This window comes from Trachurus japonicus, chromosome 10 (assembly GCF_045865225.1).
Source record: "Trachurus japonicus isolate A0001 chromosome 10, Traja_1.0".
Lineage (NCBI taxonomy): Eukaryota > Metazoa > Chordata > Actinopteri > Carangiformes > Carangidae > Trachurus > Trachurus japonicus.
In genome coordinates, this window is record NC_140916.1 from 13,325,299 (window position 1) to 13,351,669 (window position 26,371).

The 26,371-nt window shown below is 41.8% G+C and overlaps 1 protein-coding gene across 2 annotated transcripts in view; it reads left to right on the plus strand.

The window, feature by feature from the left end:
- enox2 (ecto-NOX disulfide-thiol exchanger 2) overlaps window positions 1-25,333 on the plus strand; it is a 209,027-nt gene extending 183,694 nt beyond the window's left edge. For both annotated transcript variants that reach the window (XM_085789333.1, XM_085789334.1), the window contains 8 exons: window positions 2,306-2,412; window positions 7,936-8,050; window positions 10,466-10,653; window positions 12,426-12,566; window positions 16,492-16,539; window positions 17,386-17,482; window positions 19,060-19,145; window positions 24,510-25,333. In XM_085789333.1, coding sequence (XP_085645459.1) covers window positions 2,306-2,412; window positions 7,936-8,050; window positions 10,466-10,653; window positions 12,426-12,566; window positions 16,492-16,539; window positions 17,386-17,482; window positions 19,060-19,145; window positions 24,510-24,641 — 914 coding nt within the window. In that variant the 3' untranslated portion in view covers window positions 24,642-25,333. The remainder of the gene's footprint in view (window positions 1-2,305; window positions 2,413-7,935; window positions 8,051-10,465; window positions 10,654-12,425; window positions 12,567-16,491; window positions 16,540-17,385; window positions 17,483-19,059; window positions 19,146-24,509) is intronic.
- The last annotated feature ends 1,038 nt before the right edge of the window (window positions 25,334-26,371 follow it).

The window sequence follows — 26,371 nt, forward strand, 5'->3', positions numbered from 1 at the left end:
GGTTTGCTACAGGCTGCAGCCTTTTTGTCTAAAACAAATATCCCACCATATGTGCGTAGAATATAAACATCGTGCAACACAAACGTTTTTTTGTTTTGTTCATTGTTTATCTTTTAAATAATACATGTAGAAGACATAAGAGGACTGAATAGGAGAAGCAGAGTTGATGTCCTTGTGTCAGCCATCCTCCATCACTTCAGTCTGTATGTCTGTGAGGACTATCAGTCATCCAGGTCACAGTATCTGTAAAAGCTGCAACCGAAGAGGCCTCCTCACTTCTAACAATTAGACTCGAAGAAGTCTTTTGGATGACGGATGAGATGTCTTCCAGAAACTCAGGCAAGTCCAGTTGCCTTTGAATAGCTCAACCTCTGCAAACACATTCCTATTCACTAAGCCTTTATCTTGGTGCATCACCGGTCACATTAATGATAAGACAGACTGTCGTCCTGTGAGGAGGGTTTACCAGGGAACAGCTCTCTGCCCATACCAAATAAATTCAGTCATCTGGAATATATCACATCGAAGGCCCACTTGATCCCAGTCACAGAAGAAATAATCTTACTTCAACCTCAGTTGTGTCTCACCATGCAGATGGTTTTCATTTTATGTACCCCGGTTTTGAGATATTGCCATATCAATCTTATGCTTCAGCCTAGCCACAACAGAGGTGCAGGGAATTCAATTTGTGGTGATCAAAACGTCGAAAAAAAAACAAAAAACACTTGAAAAGACTGAAAAGCGCTTTGCTTTTCCGGAAACAACGTCTCTGTAACCTAGTAATAGAAATACCTTGTATTTTAACAGACATATCATTATATTTGCGTGTAAGCTGACCGTCCTGAAAGTGTCTGTACCGTTCCTCTCTTCTCTGCCTTCACCATCGACGTGCGGCATCAAATTACAGGGTGCTGGGAAGATGCTATTGATCCCTATAGTGTTCTCTCTCTCACCGTTAGGCAAACACACACACACACACACGCTTAGCTGGTGGTCATATCGACTCCCCCCCCACTTGTTCATTAGGACCTCTTGGATACACAGACCACCCATACAGTCCTTCATGAGCCCCCCACATGGCAACATACAAATAGCTGAGAGAGGAATGACTGTATCAATACTTTGCAGCTAAGACAGCACCTGCAAGGGAATACATTATGTATATATATATATATATATATATATATATATATATATATATGCAGCTGTCATCATCCACATCACATGTACGTATGAACAGTAGAGATAAAAAGTGTGATCATAACAACTCTGATCCAAAACTAAGCTTGCTCAGCTCAGTCTAACATGATACGGTTTCGTCACAGCTGTACTGTACCTTTAACGCCTCGGAGCTTGCTGTTGTTCCTTTTTAAAAAAAGACGAAATCTGCATAGAGAAAGAAAATCACAAATAGCGTGCTACTTGAACAAGCTGTCCTTGGGCAAGGTTCTTAACAGCCCACTGCTGAAGTGGAGCAGCACAGTGGTTAACAGTGGCAGACTTAAAAGTAGGTTATTTTTGGCAGCTGCCAGTTGTACAGCAAAATTTCCTTTGTTTAGTGAACATTAGACAAGACAGAGTCTGCAGCCATAACAACACGGAGCTTGAGCCTCTCCTTAGGCACATTTACCACTTTATCACTGCATGTTAGCATTACTAACCCATGCACTACATACTGTTCATCTATAAAATGTGAGAATCTAATTAGGTGCATCACTAATTGAAAAGTCTAAGGATCAATGAAGTTATTAAAATGCATCCTAAGAGGGATGTGATTGTTTGCACCACATTTCATGGCAATCCGTTCTAATAGTTGTCAGGGCACTCACACAAAAATGTCAACGTTACGATGTGGCGCAAAGGTCAGAGGAGCATCACAGTCATTAGTATTCATCCACCTCTCAAGTGATCTTAAATCTGAGCCAAAGCGGTGAACAGGCCAGCATTTCCATCCCCATTGTGGAGCCACAACACGGGCAGCATGAACCAGTGTATCATCTATAATTCAAGTTTGTTGGAAGAATGTATGATTTATTGAAGTTGTTAAGTTTTGTGTGTGGGAACTGTACCTGACCAACCATCCACGAGATGATGCACTGGCATCAGTTGGTAAGTGGATGACACGCTTGCACAAACGCATATAAAAAGACACACACCAACACACACACACACACACACACACACATTTCTTTACATCCCTAGTTGACTCCACTTTCTCACTCCTCTGCTCCTTCCCACCTGCCCTCTGTCTTTCTCTCTCTCTGTCTCTGGATGATCTCTGGTCCTTCCCCGCATCCCGCCACAGTTGAACAGATTGTGTCTGTATTCCAAGCTGCCTCCAAACAAAAGGCATGGGACCATTTCTCCAAAGCTCAACGCAAGAACTTGGACATGTGGCACAAACAAGCAGAGGTTGGTACACTTTGATTTCATTCTGCTGTTCACGTGATTTATTGAAAAAAAAAAAATTAGACTTGATCCCATTTTGTTCTTCACATGTGTCACCGTAAAGCTCTTTTTTTGTTTTTCAATTAATAGTTAGAATGATTACAGTATGTTAGGGCCACGTTATGACACTCACAGTGAAACAAGCCAAGAAAAAGTAGGAGAAATCACAAGTGAAAAGAGCAAACTTCTTGTTAAAGTAAGTACTTTGAATGAAGCCAGCGTACAAAACACCCCAGCCAGTGTAAGACCCAGAGACCCCCCAGGTCCAAACCTCTGCCCCTTCCTCCTCCCCCCCTCCTCTACCACTGCCCTCCCTCATGAAGGAATACGAGCTGCTGGGTGAGTTTTCCATCTCAAAGGGTGTCCAGACCACAGGTAAATCTGCTTCCCCTGCACTGGCAAATTTGAAGGTTTTCTCTTTCTTCCTCTTTTTTTTTTTTGAGTAGATAATTAAGGGGGAACATCTTGAAACATAAAAGCGTATTCATTTTCAAATCTAACAGCATTTTTGTCATCCACTATCTGCACACCAATTTTTTCTCCCAGCCAAATGGAGCATTAATTAGCATGATGATGGGTTGTATGTAATGGAGTGTCTGGAGTGTCTGTGAAGATCCTCAGTCGTTCAGGCCATGGTATTTCTAAGTGCTATACAAAGTTGTGAACTGAAGGAGCCTTTCGGATGAGAGGGGATACGGCCTCAAGAACCTCAAGCAGGTCCAGCTGCCTGGTATAGCACTTAGAAAGAGGGTCTGGTCTGAGCTGTAGTCCTGGGTCTAATGGATCATATATTATCATATCTGATTGGTAAGTTTCTACCTCAGTCTAAAAAACTGAATTCACAGTGTATTTTAGAGTCAAACTCAGACAAACACACACATACACACACAGTACTGTCAGAATCTCATACAACAGAAGCACCACTCAACTTGTTCAAAAACCTCTATTTAAAAGGTAGGTGATGCAAGGAAAACAAGTCTCTCTGACGTTGAGATTTGCAGCAGAACCATGAAAATAAACAACTAACACAAAACCCTAACCACTGTGTAACCATGGAGATATCTTAACACACAATTGATGAGTAAGTAGAAAGCTGAATGATGCATGTTCATGTGCAAATAATCGAGTGTATGCCTGCTAGTATGACGTCGGTAAGGTTCGTTTTTGTATTGTTGTCTTTGCTCGAACCTTCTCTCCATCTCTCAGCCGCTAATTGAAGAAGCACTCTCTCCTATATTCCTACTCCAGCAGGTAGTATTACATCTATCCGTCCATTGTCTCTCAGATTTCCTTGGCTTCCTTTGTATAGCGTCTGTATACACCAGGGGAGTACAGCATGGCCATAGTTTCAAGCGAAGAAACCATTGTGGGTTCACACTCCACCACTGGATGTGTCCTCATTCAGAAGGCATGGTTATGAAGAAATCTTTTAAATAACGTCATGGTTCAAACGCTCTTTATAGTTTTTTTCCTCTTCGGTTGGTTTACACTTTTCAATAGCTGTGAGAATAGACTTTGTCGTTCAAAGTCAAACCACATAGATTATATGTGTGTGTGAGTGTTTGAAAGTCAGGGCGGCACAGACAGATGAAGTCATTTGGACTCCAAGCTCTCACAGCATTTACAGCAGCGGCCTGAACTTCGTCTGTATTTCTCTGCAGCTGTCAGAGCAAGGTTATATACACTGGGCCAGAATCAGACTACTATGTGTCGTAGATGAGGTCGCCCTAGACTGGTTAAAATAAACCCTCCAACAAATAATTAAAACAATGATCAAATACCTACACGTAGCCTATGTGAACGAGTTCATCCATTATGAATGACCTACAGATCATTATTACCTGACTGTGCAGTTCCCCTCAGCTCTACAGGGTTTCCCAGTCGCAGCTCAAAGCTCTAAAAGCCAACTGTGCACCACCTGCCCAGCACCAGACAGCAGACAGACAATAGTAATGATAAATACCGTCGATCATTTAGCAGATAAAGAGACACATTATTCATCTTTAAAGTGGCAGATAACAGATAAAAAGGGAAAACAGGTTAAAAAAGAGATTGAGGATGGGATCAAAATCCACAGAATCGGATTAAGACACAACATTCAAACAAAAAGGTGTAGTGGATGTTTCATTAAATTACTATTTGCTAACAAAGTCACTAAACCCAAATTTTGTAAAGAGGAACTATGCAAGTCTGGTCACTTTTCTGCTGTTTTTCTAGCCCTCCTCTCGGCCATGTGCATTTGTTTACAACGAAGCCAGCGAAAAATCAATACACATAGAGGTGGGTAAAGTTATATAACATAAAGTATACAATGTTGCAACGTGTATATCTGTGTAGTCTTAACTGTCATAAACAAAAGATTACGGGTTACGGAGCACGTTTGTATTGCGGTGCCGCAGAGACGAGAGCTGGGACACCGGGGCGGCGGCCAGATACTACACTGATGTTGCAAGGTTGGTTTTCAGCCATGAGACATGAGGTGGAAGACAGAGAGCCTCCGTTCCCACTCGTAACAAATCATAAGTCATGTAGTTAACCATCACAATTACTCCAGAGCTTTTTAATGAAGGTAAAAAAAATCCTGCTTAGTTCCTCTTTAAAGCAAAGATATGTAGCCTAATAATGTTGTATTTATAAAATATAGTCATAAAATTATTTCAATATTAGGTTGTGTCTGACACATTCGAATATCTCACACACCCTATGTTTGAGTCTCTTCAAATTCTGAAGTTAATGGTTGAAAATTAGAAAGTGAATAAACTTAAATTATTGATATGATGGCAAATTAAAAGTAAATTGCTGGAATCCCGCCCCTGACAGTGACATGTCACTCTGCTGGATTCAGCTAAAGAAACACTTGCGGAGTGGTGTTGCAGAGCAGAGGTTCTTCCCTTTCAAACTATGATGCTAATGTTGTGGTGACAGCCAAGTTTAATTTAGACCTGTCATCAGGTTGCTTGCAGAATTAACAAGAATTAGTGACAGCTGATATGACGAAAGCAACCTGGAGCATCAGCTAAAACTGAGGAGCTGCTAGCTGGGTGTCTCATCTGCTGCTGTGCTAATGGTTTCTGGTGTCAGAGAATCCGTGTATTTTTTTTTCCCCAAACTCTGTGTTTGAACTCACCACCGAGCCCAAATAATATTTCACTTTCACACCTGTGAGTTTCCCCTGGCTCATGCTGTAGGATGCTGAACCGGAGAAGTCGGCTGTTGAAGGAGGGAGCAGCAGAGTGCAGTAATGAAAGGATGGGATTTTGATCAGCATTTCTTTAAACCAATAATGATCCATTAAAGTATTCCCAGATCTACTAATTTCATATTGATAATATAGACATGACTCAGAGGCTCCAATGTATATGGGGCTGGCGGCCACTAGCCAGTATAAAGAGCATAGGTAAGTAAGTGTGGTTGCTCAGGGGTAGTGTATCATCAAATAGGCAGCCACTTTCACTCACTCACACTGTATATTCAGTATGATTCTGCGGCCTGGAGGAGAAATGAGGAGGAACAAGCCACAGTGTTGAGGAGCTGCAGCTCCCAGGCAGAATCAACAGCTGCCTCCTTCTATCAGTGTTTTTAGTGTGTGTGTGTGTGTGTGTGTGTGTGTGTGTGTGTGTGTGTGTGTGTGTGTGTGTGTGGTGTGTGTGTGTGTGTGTGTGTGTGTGTGTGGTGTGTGTGTGTGTGTGTGTGTGTGTGTGTGTGTGTGTGTGTGTGTGTGTGTGTGTGTGTGTGTGTTGCACAGTGTGCGGCTCCACATACACCAGATGGTTGTGTGTCTGCATGTGCTTGTGTGTGTAGAGTACCTGTTTGACCTCCGCCATGGGCTCGGGCTGATAACGTCAGCTGACAGATGGTTGTAAGTTTATTTACTGTTGGGCAGTTTTCTCCTCCCTTTTAGCCTTTTAGGACTATTTTTCAGTCGGCTGTGAATATTTCATTGATAGAAAATCCATTTCTCGTGCTACTGGTTTTGTTTGTAAGTGTCCATATGTGTGTCAGTGTGTACTTGTCTGAACTGTAGAGTGTTGTATTTGTGTTCTTGAAACATTAAGTGTGAAACCTTTATATCTAACCTGGCCAGGATTTTTATATAAATGGTCAGTGGGTTTTAGTAACCTTAAGAAACAGGCTACTAAAGGTTAGAAAAGGTCATTTAAATGTTACTTTCCCTGCAAAACCCCTCAATTAAAATACAAATCTCACATTTAATGATTCAGATAAGGCAATTGACCTCTCAGCATAAACCACTTTAAAAAACAAATAATGTAAATGAGCCAATTTGAAGTTGCAGGAGAGACCTTCATGTAGAAAACATGATATTGTCTCCAGGCCAGTGAACGCGTTTTGATTTCTCTGGAGACCATGCCATGTTATGATAAAGGTTCACTACTGTAGATTATAGTATGGTCAGTAATAAAAGCAACATTTTATACATCAGTCTGTATGAGATCATAAATACACAAGAAGTATTTTCAAAAGATTTTGTCCTAATGAGAAAAAACAAACAACAACAACAACAAAAATCAATTTATCTCATGTTATTGCTCCAGGGGCCTGCTGCTGTACCACAACACAACCACATTTACACGCATGTCTGATCCTGATCTCATTGCCGCTGGTCTACTTACATTGTGAAGATATTTGTGTGACCTTCAAAGAAAAAAAGAATTAGATCTAATGCTACTAGATCTAATGCTCTAGTAGCATTAGATCCTCTGCTGGTGAAGGAGACACTGTTACCGTTGAAACTGAATGGTATTTAAAAAACCATCCAAGCACAGATTCTTAGACATTATGTCTCTGGTTAAGTGTAATGTGTGTCATGTATCACACAGGATTTTCTTTGTTTTTTTGTTTTTCTTTCCTGCTGACAAAACCTGGAAGTCTCGGTCTAATTTACAGCCAGTCCAACTCAGTGGGTTGACCCTAATCTAGACGCCGTTCTGAAACCTGCTTCTAGTTACTGGTCTCCAGGCAGATGTAGTCATTAGTGGGTGTGTCTGTGAGGGCGAAATGAAACAGAGGACGTTGGTATTTCACACTTACTGCTGGTGTTTCCAGATGTGCACTCAATTAGCATAACACACGGAAAAAAAAAACACGACAACAGTGGACTCGATGTGGCCTGAGCCCGTGGTCAGTACCATATTCTTACTTGGCTGCTTTAATCTGCTGTTTTCCCGAAGTAACCAAAGCAGTAAAGTACAAAACGGTGGGGTCTAACTATATTTATGCTACCATCTGCCCTATTAGTGTGCCGGAGGAGGAATTGAGCCCCAGCTCTGAGCCTTTTCATCTTTATTTGTCTACACTCCTTTGTTCTGTACTGTTGTAAGTGTTCCTTCCAGCTAATGCTTAATAATAACAGTGAAATCAAAGAGGTGCGTCACTGGAAATCGAGCTCCTGCTGGCACCTGCCAAAGAGTGCGTCATCCATGAGTTGCTGCCGCTCTGACCCACCCCTCTTTTCGTTGTGTTTTTCAGGAGATTAGAAACATGCACAACGAGCAGCTGATGGGCATCAGGCGAGAGGAGGAGATGGAGATGTCTGACGACGACATGGAGGACACCCCTGACAGCAAGGACTCTGAGGACTCAGGTATGCATATGCATCCGCAGTTCAGCGCTTCTGTCAAGATGACAGGACATAACACTGATCAAGATCTCCAGAGGATGAACACAGAGTTTTAAATAACCGACGGAGACAGCTGTGTTTGACGGAAATGGCAGTAATCATCCCCCGAGCATCTGACAACCATCTGACAACTCCACACAACACCACGCTTTACTGGGTTGATGTTCAATATAGCTGCCAAATGGACATCCACCCAAGTCCACCCTTGTGAATGATGTGGAAAAAACGTGTGTTTGTCTCCCTGTGTGTATGTATGTATGTATGTATGTATGTCTGTATGTGTGTGAGTGTGTATCCACACCTGCCAGCTGCCATGTTATTTCAGATCAGGGTATCACTGAAGTGCCATAATCTTGTGTTTCTCCCTCAGAGGAGTCCCTTTGTGTTTGCTGAAGCAACAAAAACTAATGGTGCTGCTTATTTCTGAGCCTCCATTACAATAACCCATAAGTCTGGAGTATTCACCGGGGCCACATGCTGTAGCCATCAGCACCACGTAACGCTGCCTCTCATCTTGTGTTTTGTGCCTCTCTGCGTGTTGTTTTTGCTTTCTTCACATACTTCCCCTTCTCGCCTTTTAATCATCCTGATCTCTGCCATTTGCTAATATGACAGCTCCTCTAATCAGCATGCAAATGTATGTAAATGCAGTCGTGAGCTCAGCCCCTTCCCTTTTGCAACCTTGCTATTTAGCTATCAGTCATTAGCATTGCTGTCAAAGAACCTGTCATTTCGCTTGATGCTCCGGCAGTGGCCGAGGTGGCAGGTGTTAATGTGACACTTCTTGGTATTTGTGTTAACAGGCCGACCGTTACACCCCCTTTTACTCACTAACCTTTAAGCAAAGGGGCATGTTTACACGTCCGCCATCCCGGCTGGAAACACCTGTGTTATGACTGCAGCCTCTCAGAAAGTGAATCGATACCGTGTGCCTAACTCATGTGCAGAATAGAAATCAAAAGAGCTGCTTGTGTACGTCACTGTGTGCCCAAAGTTGTGTGTGTGTGTGTGTGTGTGTGCACGTTCATGGATATCTGCAGGTCGATAGTGCTGCCTGTAACAGAGGGGGAATTGCTCAGAATCTGGCCAAGCGGTTGACATCTCCTCACACCAAGTTGATGAGGCTCTCAGATCAATACCCTTCTCACCTCAAACCTTCATTTTGCTGGGGGAAAAGCACACACACACATACACACATACACTCACCCAGCAAGAGTTCATTAACACTGCCAATGGTCCTCCATGATAGACTGCAGGCAGCACTCATGAACACCCACACAAAACCTAACCAGACACGCTTTCATGCACAGACACACGCTCTCTCTCATACACAGACACACACACACACACACACACATACACAGGATGGGGCTTATCTCCCCAGTCCAGTCAGAGTATTGCACTTTCCCAAAGAGCTTCCCCTCAAGGTCCAAAGGGGGAGAGCCGAGCTGATAATACTGGACATCTCTGGAGCTGAGCAGGTCTCACATAATAATAACTCCCACTGTCTCCTCTCTTTGCTCAATAGGTCAGGTCAAATGTGCAGTAGAGAGCTATTGGACAAAAGTCTCTCTCTGGGATTATCACAGCTTTCGTTGGTCTGTGTAAATATTCTGTAGGTGTTTGATTATGAGATGCTGCTGGAAGTATCCAAATGACAATTTCCTATTCACATGAGAAAATTGTATCTTGACATTTTGTGTTGGACTGAGGTGTTATTCTGTGTTTTAATCATGGAGGTTTACTTTATTACCACCAGTTTTATTTATTGCCACATCAATTCTGAGATATCATGTTTATCCCATTATGTAGGCGTGGTGGCAGCTCTCATTACCCATCGGCCCAGGCCATCGTTACTGTGACAAAGAGGTCAGGGGCAGGAAGCAGAGCGGCAGCAGGGGAAATCAGGGGATGTCATTCACAATTGTTGAATGTGTTAACAAAACACTGTTGCTGATATAATTGAAATTAAATTGATTCAAGATGCATACACATCCGACTCCTTGGCCAGAAGATAAACACAAGATCTCGCCCTTTTTTAAAACAGACTGAGATCTTTTTTTTAATCAGCAGACATCTATCAAGACGACATTTTACTGTTTTGAGTTTCAAGACATCTAAAATTTGCATGAGTTAAAACTGAGCTGTACTCATTTGCTGATATGCCTTGAATCTTAATGCTTTCATGCTCACTTCCCTTTGCAATGTGTCTCTGCTCAAAAAAAGTAAAGTGAGCAAGGACCAATTTATTCAAGCCTGTGAATGTCACTGTGTAAAAGATATACAACCTTTGATTTTTTTTATTTGTTGAAACAAAGATACATTTCCACAAAAGACACATTTTATAGTGTTCCTTGTTCTCTATGTATAAATCTCAAGGTGTATCCCAAGCCGAAGCCTTAAAGGAGGAGAACGATTCGCTGCGCTGCCAGCTGGACGCCTACAGGAACGAGGTGGAGCTGCTCAAACAGGAACAGGGGAAGAACCAGCCAATGAGGAGTGAGGAGGACAGCACGCACTCGCAGCAGCTCAGCTTCCTGCAGCAGGCTCTGCAAGGCATGCAGAAGGTAGTGCTTATGAATATGCACACACACATACACACACACAGAAGTATCAAGACACTTTTTTCCAGTCATCTATCCAACAATAAGTTTAATCTGCTATTCATTTCTGCGATGCACCATGTTCTTTACAGGAACAGGGTTGCTCAGGTTAGCCCATTGAATTTTCCATTGCACAATATAATTCTTCATTCAAGTCATTTATTCATAAGACCCAGTACTTTAAAAGAAAACCAAGAGCTATCTGGGAACAAGCAGAAAAATACTGCTGTCTGGAGCAGCTGGGATACTTTCACAAGGAGCTACTAAAAAATAATATTTTCAGATTTACTCTGGTTATTGGAAAGCCTATTCACAGTTGGAATAGGTTTTACTTGGGATTGGAGGGTTGTGTGCTATGATTCAAACAGCACGCAGATACTTTTTGGAGCCAAAGCTATTAAAAGTATTTCAGACCATTTATTCAAAGAAAGATAATGAAAAGTATTGGATTTTTTCTTTCTCCCCATACTTTGAAAACGTGCCTTGAATATCATCGCACAAGTTCAAACTTCAAAATACTGCTGGAGAGCATCTTCAGTTTCACATGTATAAATTCAGCTCACATCAGTGGTTGTCTTCTTCTTTTTTAAGCTGTTTTTGGTTTGGTTGACTGACAACATTGTTTGAAGATATCAGACGGATGAAATTGTGAAAGTTGCTGTCTGTATTACAGTTTTGAACATTGGACCAAATTTAATTTTTGAGAGTTACTGTATACGAGTCCATCCGACTGAAAGAAATCACATTCACAGAGTGAGGAAAAACATTTTTGGTAATTCCTTACTCACAATAAAACTAAATGGGGTGAAATTCTTTAGAAAAACGAATTAATCAGTATGATATATAATGACTGTCCATCTAAAGACCAAGCCCATTAATGGTAGAAAATCTTAAATCTGCCCTTTAAATACAAAAGAACTACCGAAATTGACTCACTCTGCCATTTGTCAGCCATCTCCCACTTAGCTAGCTGTCACAGGTAGTAGAAATTATGATTGATGCATGTTTAGAAGAAAAGAATACATTAAGGCCCTACCATTCATTTTTGCCTGCAGAGAGTTATTACCTCTCCAGTTTACATCTTTCCTTGCATGTCGGTAAGATTAAGTGAAAAGATTAAATGGATTGGAGGACAACAAAACTGGACACGTTGCAGCGCATGTAACAAAAGAAGCCACTCATGCTGTAGCAGTGTGAAGACAACCCTGGAACTCGCAGACCCTCTTTTTGCTGAAATTAACACAGCAGGAGGTGAATCTTTTCATCAGTGTTTAGCAGATAACTTCAGACGATAAATTAGCTATCAAAGCTTTCTAAACACATGTTGTTGCATTACCCAAAGTGAAGATAAAACACACACAAGTGTTAATTTTCGAATTAAATTTCACATTTTCATATGCAATTCATAATTTTGTGTTCACAAACTAAAGATCTGGTAAATTACTCCTCCTAGACGTTTACCATACAACAGAATCAAATAAGACACAACAGTTTGTTTTCTCCCTAGAAAATGTTTATTAAAGATATAATTCACATCAGCGCCTAATTGTTTTTTGTAACAAGCTCAAGTTCTAATTACTGGTGTAGGGATTACACGCTGAATATTAATAAAACAACTGGCTGATTGTTCCTTTGAGTGCAAGGTTACTATATCGTCACGGTTAGTTGGTTCACTGTTGCGTGAATGCCTGCCTCTGTTTATTTGTTTTTTTTTTCTTTTTCTTTTTTTTCCCCAGCAACTTTTAAAAATGAGGGAAGAATTAAAACAGCGGGAGGCAGACTTGGAGAAGAGTTTGGATGACAAACAACAACTGAAGAACCAAGTCCAGACCCTGAAGGAAGGTCTCCAGAACCTGCAGAACACACATGTTATGCAGGTTGGTTTGTTGTTCTTAATGGGAGAATTGCGAAATTAGTGCTAAATCAGTTTTAGCACATGGATGATATTGTAGAAATAATTCATCTATAAACAAAGCCAGAATGTGATAGTTGTAATATGTGGTTCTTGGTTGAGGATGGTAGTCGGCTCATCAGATGTCCTAAAGTAGCTATTTGAGTGCATCTTTATGATAGCAACACTGCGGGAAAGCGCCTACCACAGTGAGACAAACAATTTCTGACTTCAATCAGTGCTCTGGTGTTCCCATTTTCCTCCCAGGGTGTTGAAAACATCTCTCTTCTTTGACTCTTTAATTTCTAATTTCTCTCAGAAAAAGTTGAACCACATTCAACTTTTATGCAGCTCAGAAACGATGATGATGAAATGTTTATGACTTCCCTCCATTCGTCTTATAATGAACAAATAGGCAAAAGAAAAATATGTTTAACCAATAATCATTTGAGGGACTGTTATTACCATAATTTCTTTGATGTTTTTTGCATTACTGTGGAAAAAGAGAGACATAGTGTCACAGTTAATCATACTGCTGTGTTGGCTATACCATGTCTTCACTACTGAAATAATCGGATGGTTAGTCCAATGAGTTGTTTGACCAATAATCAATTAACAAATGTTTGGTTAATCATAATTTCTCAACAAATATTTCCTTTTTTTCAGCAGAGTATATTTGGTTTTAGACTCTTGGTCAGATAAAACAATTTGAAATATCCCCAGGACTCTGCCAGGCATAAGTTTTATTGACATGGTGATAAGCTGTAAGAAAAAAAAAAAGATTATCCTCAGATTGATACAAAGATAGAAATAATTAGTAGATAGTTTGATTATTTGAGTGTGAAATCAACACTAATTGCCATTTTGTTCAGCTGGTGCAAATCAGAGAATAAATCAAAGACATCCTGCAGCAGAAATATTCAGTAGAAATGATCATTTTAAAAGTTTAGTGCACATAGTTTCATTAACCACGTCCATTATACATGAGAATACAAAATAACTGCAGTTTAATTTGTGTCTCTGGACGGGATGTTTCTCTCCCCTGTTATTGTGTCCAGTCCTCTGAACTGTGTGTTCTCACAGCAGCCACATAAAAAAACAACTAAGGATATCCATTCATTTCCTAACCAGAAACACATTGAGCATGGTTGGTTGACCGCAGTAAAATTGTTTCCGTGTTTATCTGCAGCTGAGAAGTTACATGACATCGACCACCAGCCGTCCCAGTCACGTTCTCTCATTCCTGAACATTTTGTCCTCTCGGCCACATAGACTACATCAGTCATTTGGTTTGAGTCGACCACGAGGTAGTATCCATAAGACATCTGTGTACATACTCAATATGTACACAGAGTAATAGCGTGGTCCCCCAGATAGGGAGATAGGGAGTACCTGCAGAAGACGTTGCACTAATGTAAACCACTGGTGCGGTCGCAGCTGCTACTGCCCACATCATCAGTTTGAGCCACTCCTCCTACATTATTCATCCATCCCAGCATCACAGTTGTTATTTGATTGAATGCGTTGCTCACACTGACTCATGTTTTTCCCAACAAAACTCCATCTAATATTGATTAGAAGCACGCTGTATTACCACAAGTGTACACTGCGAAATACAGTGCACCACAATTCACAATCTTATTAAGCAGTTTCAAGTTTCATGGGTCATTTTTCTCTCTTAGACATGTCGTGTTTACTAATGTTTCAGGTGTTGTCCCGTTTTCCAAGTAATAAAGTGCTAATGTTTGTTAATGCTCCTTCTGGTTCGGTATAATGAGAGGAAGGGCTGTCATTAAAATGAGCCTCAGGTTCAATCACCTATTAAATTGGATAATGATACAAACAAGAGTCTCTCAATTCACGTGGGGAGCTGCTCCGTGTGCCGTCTTTTTGCTCTGAGATGTACATGTACAAGACGACTGCAGCTTTCATATAACGCAGAGGTGAATTTGTAATTTGCTAACTTCTAATTTGAGTCCTTCTTCATGCCATCAGTTCTCCTCTGCCGGGCTAATCGCTGTCCCCACTGTCACCGAGCTGTCACCGCACATTACTGGATCGACACCAGTGCAGCTGATTATGATCACAACAAACGCCTTTATCATCTTTCATGTATATTTTAGCGATGCCACCAAGAATTACTTTCATTTTTGATCGATCCATTGATTTTTTTTATCTAAATAATGACTGTAAAATGGGAGGGCGGTGTGAGCAACACATGCAACTTTTATTTCTTGTCTTTCAACTCCACAGCCAGCGATAACTTAAAACTGATTTAACCTTGATGACATCACCTGAGGTTTCCTCACATGCACATAAGCAACAGAAGACAGTAAATCATAGTTTTTCACATGCTCAAGATCTGAGCTCCCGACCGCGGTATTTGAGGGCTGCGTTTTTGGGTTTTTGGTTTTTTTTTCAAACTTTCTCAAACTGAAAATCCAACATTCGTACCCACTTCATATGTCACACTCACTTAACACAATGAGTGATTTCTTTTGAGCTCACACAGTTTTTCCACACAGTTACTTGATTTGTGCATGTGCAAAAGCCTTTGAAGCCTCTAAAGAAAGACTGTCCAAAAGTGTTATTCCCATGTTTAAACCTCACTGACAGGAGGCTTTTCACCTCGTCTTTGATTGTGGATGCTCAGAGCAGCTATAAATACTGCTGCCTGCACACACAGTCAGACAACACATTTGTACACATCCATTTATATCAAGCCATACTAGGAATGTCAGCTCTTTTCAAACTCTAATGCTGTTTTTGAATCAAGAATGTACAGTCAGTAAACAGAAGACGCCTTGAAGTAGTTTCCTGTGTGCTCCAGCAGGGGGTGTTCTTCAAATGCATAATCAGCATTTTGCCCCATTAACCTATTGGTAAACTAAATTCAGAGCGATAATGGTGAAACTTTGCAACTTTGCAGGTCTTCTGTGGTTCACACCATCAATGGACAAGTTGCCAACAAAGCTAAGGCTGTTAGTAGATGCATTTTATCAAAATACATGTTTGTTTTAAATTGACTTATTGTAAAAGTGACAGCTCTAGAAGACAGACCGTACTACTTGTGACAAGGAAATGGATGTTCATGTGTAAAATTGATAGAATCGTTGGATTAATTATTAAATTCAGATATATATATAACAAATTAAAGGGAACAGAGATACTAGTGGAGAAACAGGATGGAAATGCTCCCATCCACAAGGCACAACAGATCACTTACTGTGAGGATCATAGGGTATTATTGACATATTTTTAATACTGATCAAACCAGTGACTAAATCTCAGCCCTGTTGAACACCTATTGCTCTGCAGCACCATCCTCACACAACCTCATGAGGGAATATCTTCTGAGAGAATGATGCTCATCCCTTCAGTGAAGTTCAGAGACTTGTAGAATCAATGCCAAGTAACATGGACCAGCACCTCACTGAGATACTACAGTATGCACTGGTTTTTCCTATGATCATAAAAAGAAAAAATAATCTGAAACCCAGAGTCACGTCTTCAGGCAACCAACAAAACCCTTTGATGGGACATCTGATGAGCTGGAACTCTTCTCATTGATAAATCAACCTTCAAATTTCTTGTCGGTCAATTTGCTGTTGATTGTATATCTCACCATTTCAGCAGATATATAACCAAGACATCAGGATCCAGGGAGTCTTATATTTGTTGCATTTGTGCTAATTGTGCTTCTTGGGGAGTTAATTACATCCATACGGATTTGGTGTCTTGTTTATTCAAATTTAGCACATTCTGGACATAAATCTAAAAATAAACATTGCTTATATTTGTCTGTTTTTGCACAACATGCTGTGCACAACCACGCTTCTCCGTCTGTCTACATTAGCTCCTAGCTTTTTTTCTCAGCTGCTTATCCCTCATATGTTTCTAATGTCCCACAGCTGGAGCAAAATGACAGAGGCAATGAGGAGAGCGCTAATCAAAACACTGTAAGTGGAAAAACGTTGAGCCCTTCTCACTCCTCTCCAGATATTATTTTGTGTCCTCACTCTCACTTCTTCTTTTTCTTCCTCTTCTTCCTCCTCTGACTTTCCTCTCTAACCTCTTCCACTGATATGACAGATCATTACAGGCTAATCCAGTTCACTGCAACTGCATTTGTCATTGAATAAATCACACAGACACAACTGGGCTACGAAATAAAAGAGTCATAAAGTCAAAATGGCTTACACATGTGCATATGCCAACACACCCACCCACACGCTGACACACTGGCAGGGTGTTATGGATAGATTAAAAACAGAAAAAGGCCACCAGGCATCCCACACCATAAATGGAAATAGTAGAGACAATACAATGTGGGACAACAAACAGACAAAAAGTCTTCTGTCATTCCCCTGACTTTTTTTCTGCCTCCTGTCACAGATCTGAAGCAAGCAGCTTGATCATTTGCCTCCCAAGTCTCTTCCCCTCTCTCTCTATTTGTTCTTCTTAGACTTGTCTCTTTTTTTATATTTGTGTGTGTGTGCGTCTGTGAGTCTGTGTGTGTGTGTGACATGCATTTCAATCCCCCTTCAGAATTATAGCTGCTGTCTGAATATTCTCCCTCGCCTCATTATCCTCATCCTCATTGTCTCTCCGTATTTATGTGTTGGTGGTGAAACTTTCTGATGTGTTCATTCTGCTTATTTGTGTTTGATTGTCTTTTTTTTAATGTGTGCCAATAAGCTTAAATTTAAGCTTGTTTACTTCACGTCAGCCGCAGTCAAACCGTGGCTGTTAGAAGACTCACTCAAGGTAACTGAGCTTGAATGTGTGTGTGTGTGTATGTGTAGGAAACAACAGTGGTGTCCTGCAGTCAGGAGAAGGAAGGTCCAACAGAGAAGAATCCACCGAGTCCCGTTCACTCTGAGAGGGAAGCACTTCTAGTCGGTATGTTCCCACCACTCTGGACTCTTTGTGTTTGTAATTTTGTATTCACTTTATTATATAATGCACTGTATTGTATTATACATTTCCTTGGATATTTAGAGGTTTTCCCTTCATGTGTTGGCATATTTCAGAAATATGCACTACAAATGTGCAATATTGCTGAAAATTAAATATATCGGTTCAGTTTTGCCCAGGTTACTCCAGCTGGTTAGTGGTTTCTTCAGATGCAGCAGAGATCAAAATTTAGAGATATCAAAATGCATAAAATATCACAAATAAGACTGAAAAAGAAGCGAGAAAAAGGTTTGCTCTGCTGCGATTTCAGATGAAAGCTCATCTGCTGCTGTTGAGACAGAGCTGCAGGTTTGCATGACTCTGTAAAGTAAGATCTTAGGATTCCCATCAGATTCATCCGTCCATCCATCCATTCGCTATACCGCTTATCCGTGCAGAGAGCTAATCCCAGCTGACATAGGGCAAGGGCAGGGTACACACCCTGCAGGTCGCCAGTCCATCACAGGGCTGACATATAGAGACAAATAGGGCACACACACACACACACATTCACTTCTGGGCATTTTAGAGTCGCCAATTAACCAATTGTGCATGTTTTTGGACAGGAATCGAACCCAGACTTTCTTGCTGAGAGGCGACAGTGCTTACCACCAAACCACCATCAGTTTAATCACATTTAGTCCAAGGCATCAGACTCAGAAGACCAAAACGTGGTGTAGACCTAGACTTGAGGTGTTTAATGCTCATCATTAAAACATGGAATGATAATGAGCCTCTGTGCGAGCTCTTGCACTCACACACACACACATACCGACAACCTCCACACACATGTTGTGGAAACATGTTGACACAGCAGCAAGCATCTGTACCGTCAGCTGGAGAACATGTTCATTGGTTCTTTAATAAACACAGACAGGAAAATCACTCCAGTGGGTAAATTCATGCAAATAAATCAACATGAAATTCTTCTCGGTGCTGCATCTGAACGCTCCATTAGACTCCCAGTCAGACTTTCACTCACTGTCGGCGGAGCAGCTTCAGGCCAGCACGTTGTTTGTGTTCAGATATCGACTGACCTCCTGCAGGTGGCAAAAATGAAGTCTTGAGGGAGTATTTTCCTCTTTAAAGACTCCACTGATTGTGTTTTTTTTTTTTCTTGTTGTAGTGTTTGAGTCAGTGGAAAGCTTTTGTGGTTTTAACACTGTGTGTGTTTGTTTCAACTGTTGGTCCCTGGATGCTCCATAGGTGGTTAGTAAGCAGAGGTGGAGGATTATCTCTCTCCTGGCCCTATCTGTGAGCTGATAGCAGATGGTTTGTTTGAGCTGGGGGAGAGTATGGCTTTGATGAGAGACAACGGCATCAAAGCCGTCATTAAACACTCCCTCTAATCTGGAGCCACAATATACAAGAGGCTATTAACAGTACTGGGACTTTGGGAGAAGCCACTCGAAGCTTGTGTTACACTCAGTCAGAGGAGCGGAGAAGGAGTTAGATACGCTGGTGTTGTGTTGCTGCGTTAACATCTTTTGCATGATTTTTTTTTTTTCCTTTCTCCACCTCAGGGATCATATCAACGTTCCTGCACGTTCACCCGTTTGGAGCGAGCATCGAGTACATCTGTTCCTACCTGCAGCGCTTGGACACCAAGGTAACAAAACCACATGGATCAAAACTTCCACAGTGGAGTAGATTAACAGAGCTGGCCTTCAGCATCGCTCTAGATTACATGCACCCCTTACAGACACGGTATCAGTCCCCCCCCCCCCCCCCCCCCCTACAGAGACAGCATATGGGCTTGTTGAACGCCAGAGTCCTGCTGTGCAGTTGAGGCACGGCACCTCGATGCAAGCCGTGCTCCTTAATTTTCCATGCCTTTCCATACCAATGCATTCATTTTGCAGAAGAGCTCTTTAGGTGAATCTGACGCACGTGCACAGAAGAGTTCGACTTTTTTGGGGGAAAGTGGTATCGATCTTCCCATCTAACTCAAGCAGTAAGGCGATTAGGAGTGCAGTGTACAATAAAACAGACTACACCTCTAGGCTGTATCAAAAAAAAAAATGAATGACACAAAATGTAACTATTTCATAACAAGTGTTTTATTTTGAAGCTGAAGTGTAGGGTATTTGTTCCTCTAAAGTGCAATATCGATGCATACTAAAGTGATTTTAAGTGTGCTGTAAGGTTATAGTCAACTGCATGAACAAGTTGAGGAAATAACCCATGTGCACAGTAGCTTCTCAAATTTTGACCTGTGTTGTGTCTAATGCAACGTGACTAAATATGGTATGGAAATGTGTGAACAGGTTAGACACCAGATTGTGAGACTCCATTAGAAAGGAGAGAGTACTAGGGGAAAGGCTGCTGAACAAACAGTGAAACACAGCTGCTGCAGTGGTTTAAAGGTGCAGGGGGAGCCAGACTACCAATAACAGAGGGGGCAGCAGCCATCCTGGAAAAAAATGGCATCACGCACAATTTGCTATTTACACACCCCTGCGCTGAAAAACGAGGCAGGTAAGCGCTTCTGACTTGGCACAAGAATTATCTGTGGAAACTGGTGTTTCGGTGGCTGATCCGTTTGGAGAACACTGGATGAAGTCAACCTCTGTAGACGGCATCCATGAAGAAAAGCATTACTCACAAAATGGGACAAATCTGTAAGACTTACCTTGCCTGTTGAGTGTTGGCAGCAGAGCGTTGTCTCAGAAATGGTGTTTGATCAGATGAAACCAAAATAATTTGTTTGGATCAGATGTAGCCCAGCGTGTTTGTCTGGCCAGGACCGGTGACTGTTTGGTGCCAACAGTGAAAGGTGGAGGTGGGATGTGCTAAAATGAGGCTGCATTTTTAGATGGATGTGTGATTGCAAGTCAGTATAACAAATTACTGAATGAAAAGATGAGGCTGCGTCACAAGAAACAGAGCAGAAATTTCCCAACATGACAGCGATCCAAAAACACACTGGTTTTTAGAGGAGAAAGTAAAAGCTAAAACCTGGCAGCAGCAGCAGCAGCAGCTGAAAATGACAGACATGAACAGTAACAGATTAGATCAGATGTGAATAATTAATGTTAATTCTGGAGCTTCTGAAATGATCTGCAGATTGTCTGTGAACGGAAAGACTCATCACTCTGTAACAGCACAGTTCAGTAGGAAACACATTATTCTTCCTAAACAGGGGACTCTTCCTCAGTACAGGATTTGAATTATGATAAAATGCTGTTAAATGTTGTGTCACAAACAGGCTCAGTGAATGTGACAATAAGGGGGAAATTACAAAGGTAAACTAAAAATGATTTATTACAAGTGCAGCGGAAGACGAGGAGGTGTGGCAATCAGCGAGTTTAGTCGTAAAAACAGTGCATGCGTGAGTGGTGTATGAGCTGTGGAGGCGTTGGGTGTGGGAAAAGCAAAAACTTAGAGGATGTTAGTAGATGGGAAAAGAGAGAGAGCAAACAAATACACGAGCAGCATGAGCTGAGAAAAGCGACGTTTTGGATCGATTGCTGCTGTGATTGTCCAGAACAACCTTTGAGTCAATGGGAGGGGCGTCACGGTCGCATCCTAGTCCAGAGGAAACATTCACAGAGAAAGAGGTATACAACAAATACAGTCACCAGAAGCAATCAGACATCTCTCAGTGTACCTGTAAGTGGAAAACAAAATCCCTCAAAACCTGTCCTGCTCGCAGTAAAAAAAAACTTCAGAGACAGTTTCTCACACTTTTGGCCTGAAATGCCACGGCTATTTGTCGAGCCCTATCTGGCAAGTCGTGTGATTTCCCCTGATAATGGAACATATTAAAACTAGATCCTTCATCCTGACCCTTAAAGCCAAACACCACCCTCAATCCTCAGACACCCTTAGCTTCCACTCTGTCTGGCAAAGCACAGCTATTTTATCCCCCATCTTTCTGAGGAGGCATTTTAGGCGTATTATCGCTCTTCACTGCCATTTACATGAGGCTTTCAAAATGCCAACTTTCAATGTCACCTCCAAAAGGTAACGCCAAGATTAATGGCCTTTGCCGCTATCCGCCCTCTGACAAGCAGACATTCAGGAAAAATGGCAGATGTCTCTGCTCTCCGCGCACTCACAGTCACTGACCAGACAGAAGACGGGTTCAAATTTTAGCAATGAATCTATCAGACTTCAGGCGCTTTTAAGTAACTCATTGTTTGGAAGAATTAAGTCATTATCTGCAAAAAACTTTGTCTCTACGTTGTGTTGCCCCAAGAAATGACTGTTCTCTCTTTGAAAATCCTCATCACTACCCTGACTCATTCTCACACATGCAAAGAGTGGAGTGTGACTGTCCTCTCTCATGCCTTTTGGGTTTCTCTGTCTAGTGTGTGTGTGTGTGTGTGTGTGTGTTTTTGAGTGTACACCCACACTTGTCTGTCTGTATACGTCTGAGCGTGAGCCTGTGCATCTGTTGTTCCCACACCAACTCTCCACCACATACATCAAGCAGCCCACAGACTTTTATCAATATCATTGGCGAGACTCCCCAACAACAAGCCCAATCCGCTCTGCTTATCTGGTGGCTCCAAACACAGCTCCATTGTGTATAATGATAATGAATATCTCCTTGATGGACCTTAATGCATCCTGACACCGGCACACGAGCTCCAACAATCTGGCTGTTAATGCAAAGCACTGTGGGTTGTCTACAGCGGCTCATACGCTGCGTTTTTTTGGCTCCGTCACCTCAGGATTTCAATTGACTGATGATCCTTAGCCCACCCGAGCGGTGTGAGCCAGATTATGCTTAGTCAGGCGGCCGCTATGCTGTCGCTATGAATTTACTTACGCTCTGATTGTGCGATTGCAGCAGAGGTGGGATTGGAACGAGTCAGTGTTTTGTCAGTGAGTAGAGAGGAGGTGTGGAGTGTGGAGAAAGAATGGAAATTGGTTGTATGATCCACAACCAAAGTTAACTCAGCGGGTGACCCAGTTGAGAGAGGAAAAAAAAAAAAATTCTTACTCATTTTTCATTGTGTCTATATTTATTTTCACATTAACAGCACACAGTGTATGTATGTTTACATATACCGCTGATAGGCTTAATGATGAGGAATGAGGATCCAACTGTGATCAAAACATTGTCTATTTAAATAAATTCACGGTTAACAGTGTGCAGGCGTTTCTCTTTTCAGTTGGCACAGAAGCTCGTTTCTATCACACACACACACACACACACACACACACACATCCACACACGCATCTTTGAAGCTGAAATGCTTCACACCTTATCAGTCCTTATCAGTCGTGATCTGATAGAGGAGAAGTCACGACCAGTGAGGAAATCTCAAAGCAGGAAAAGTTGCAAAGGTGACATGTTAAAGTTCGGTATGACTCCACTGTGTAGAGCCATTGTGAAGAGCTTATTTCATGTGAGGTCATTCTTTGTGATTGCACACAATCGCAGGACGTTTACAGGAGCTGGAGTTTAAAGTCACATCCTTGGAGATCCATCTGCTACTGTCTGCTTCTATCAGTTTTTATAATAGGAAACCAAAGGACTAAGATGCACTGAGAAACAACTTGCAAGTTGCATTCAAATAAAACCAGACCATCATCACATCAGCAAAAGTTTCTAGAAATTGACTTGGAATTGAAAGTAAAAAAAAAAGTATTTAATAAAATGAGATGCACTCTGTCAAAAATCAAACTTAAGAGAGAGTTTAAATGAAGTGCAACTGAACATCAACAGCAAGTTTGACCCACTACACTGTAGACCAGAGCAGCCTCTGAGCTTTTTAAAAATGTGATTGCCACAAGACTTTAGTTTTTTGTAATATTGGAGTTACACAGGGTCATGATGTGTTTTCACACCTTGGTTAAAATGAGCACTGGTGCATTTCACTGGTTCATGTGGTTTTAGAACAACCAAGGAATTTTGTGATGGTCGATACTGTTTGTGATTTTATCATGAAATTCAAAAGCTCAACTAATAAATCCTTCTGCTGATGTTACAGGAAGAGATTTTATATTCAATCTCATCTGTGCAGTGGATGTATAGTATATTATTTGCATACTGTCAATCATGTGGTACCCATGGTGACTCATATGCATGATAGCACATGAGTGCAGGGACTTCACCCGGATCAGTCAGAAGTAGTTAAAACTGCAGTCGTGTGTGTGTGTGTGTGTGTGTGTGTGTGCATCCTCTGTGTATTTTCACAGTTCATTAAATCTATTAAAAAGACACAGTGTTCCCACAATAACATGCTCAGTATGTTGCTGTACAAGATGTCTCTGTTTCATCTATTATGTAACCATTTGTCATTATTCATAACATGTGATCAGTTTACAGTCTAGCAGCCAAATAAATTCTCTGTGAGCTCTTTGTGCCACCAGAGAAGATCAGTGTAAGCAGGGTAACATCACTAAATCAGTCCAGTGATTAACTTCCTCTTGGTTCATTTAAAAAAGAAAAAGAAAAAAGAAACAGACCAGAAAAGAATCATTGGATCAATAGAACCAAACTACAGGTGTAAAAACGGCTTAAAGGAGACATTATGCCCATTTTCCATCTATTAAAATAGTTCCCATGTGTCTTAATGAAATGTCTGTGACATGCTTCAGTCAAAATACCCCAAGGATCAAGCATCGCAGCTCGTTTCATCTGCTAAAAAAAGCCCTGTTCAGAACGGCTGGTTTCAGTGCCTGTCCCTTTAAATGTAAATGAGCCACTGCTCGCCCCCTCTACCGGTCCCAGTACTCACAGGTAGGGGTGGTATTATGCAAATTTGAAAACTATTGACGTGATTGTATGACAACTGAGGGAACAGCTTGTGAAACCACATGGATTTCAACCTAGGGAGCCTGCTATTTACTGCTTTTTTTGTCAATTCTCACATTTCGGGGGCCAGAAGGCAAGACAAACATGTTAAAGTTCAAATTTCATAAGTTCCCCTTGAAAGTGCTTTGGATGTATAAACAGGTGCAGACAAATCGGTTCTAACTGAGGAGTATTTCTCTGTGTGTGTGTCTGTGTCTACAGATCAACCCCAGCGAGGTGGAGGCTCTTCTGTCTCGGCTGCCCTGCACCTTCAAACAGGAGCTGACCGGGGTCGGAGCCAGTCTGGAAAAACGCTGGAACTTCTGCGGCTTCCAGGGCATCAAGAGCACATAAACTCTGCTGGTGACACTTCTGGGACGTGGAGGAGACGACAGGCAGACAAGGCAACACAGAGACACTGTGGAGATGTGAAGGAAACAGTATAAAGCCCACAAATATCAAAGTCTGTGGACTGTTACCTGACTGTACAAGGACACAGAAGACTGTGAGCACGGATCTCGGATCAGGAAGGAATGTAACGAGAGCATTTCAGGGACTGTTGTTGGTGGCAGGGACGTGAAAAAGACACATTTCCATGGTTGCAGGAATGTTGACACCAAACCATAGCGACGAAGTCTTCATGAGACTGAACTCACAGTTTCCCAGTGCAGATCATTTTCGTCTCACTGGGAGGTACAGAAAAGCACCGCCGTCAGTCACTGGATTATTGTGTAGTCATCATCGCCCTCGTGGGCAGGGCATTGTACATTCTGAGCCTGTCGCTCGGCTCTGTGTGGTGTCAGTGTGGGCCAGGACTACAGGGCTACCCAAGGAGGTTAATCAGGGTCTGACCGAACGCTTCAAACCTCTGAACCCTTCGGCCTCTCTCTCTTCTCTTTTTGCTGTTCCTGGTTTGTAACATAGATGACAAATGGATATATTTCTTCATTTTCTGTAAAGGCTGTTAACAGTTGCATAGAATCATTTGTTGTAATACACTGTAAATGCTTGGATGATATTTTTGATTATAAAAAGATGTTTGAGTATATATGAAATGTTGGGGTATATTTTTTTGTACAGCATGTAGTGGTGGTTATGTGCCCTGAGAGAACGCACCTGCACAAAACAAAGTGGTCTCCTTCAAAGTTTGTGCCTATTTTTGCTTCAAGGACATTGTTTTTTCTGATGTCTATTGTTGTTCTTATACATAGTAGCTGTACTCAAGGCTGGTTTCAGAAACCATGCATAGGGCGTTTGTGTCTCTGAAAAGCCAATTAAGGCCCTCTCTGGCTTTCTGCCTGGCTAAAGGCATAGCACAGCCACATCACACATAACTGGGAAACACACTTTGGGGATCATGTTAATGATGTTTAATTGGTAAGGCAGTTGGTGCGTGTGTGTGTGCGGATCCTGGCATGGCACATAAACAAAATGTTTGTGTACTCCTCGCCTGGATCCATATATTAAGTGGTTATACAACACTCTACAGAGGGGAGTTTTCTGCTCCACCTTCGTCAGATAGAGAGCTCTCGCTCGCTGCCAGGACTGGAGGTTCCTCCCAGAAGCCCTGTCAAGCGTTCTTAATGCGCCTCCACTGGGCTATTTGGCGGCGCGCTCTCTTCCCCCGTTGCTCAGGGAAACAAAGGTTTATTATTACACATGATTTGCTCTCATTGGCCTTCTCCATCTCCTCCAGGCGTCGCATTTGAAAAATTAGCGTTCATGCACTTGTCAGCATACTAGTCCTTGTACCTGAATTAATAATGGGGGAATGAGTATGTTTTGCCTACAAGCTCCTACAAGGCTTTTCTTCCGCACACATCTATTGCTTCTGAACCGCAGTGGTTTGGAAATGAAGAAGGTTTCATAAATGGAAAGTGAACTATCTGTCGTGGGAGTGAAGTTGTTTGCATGTTAAATACAATACATAACCTCCAACCTACTTACTTCGTAGGCTCTTGTCAAACATGATTAGAGAGATAAGTGAATGCTGCTGCTTTAAAGCACTGCGTTGTGCGTTGTACGTAGTAGAGTACAGATAGGTCCTGCCTCTCCTCCAAGACATGTTAGGCCGTTTTGTTGAT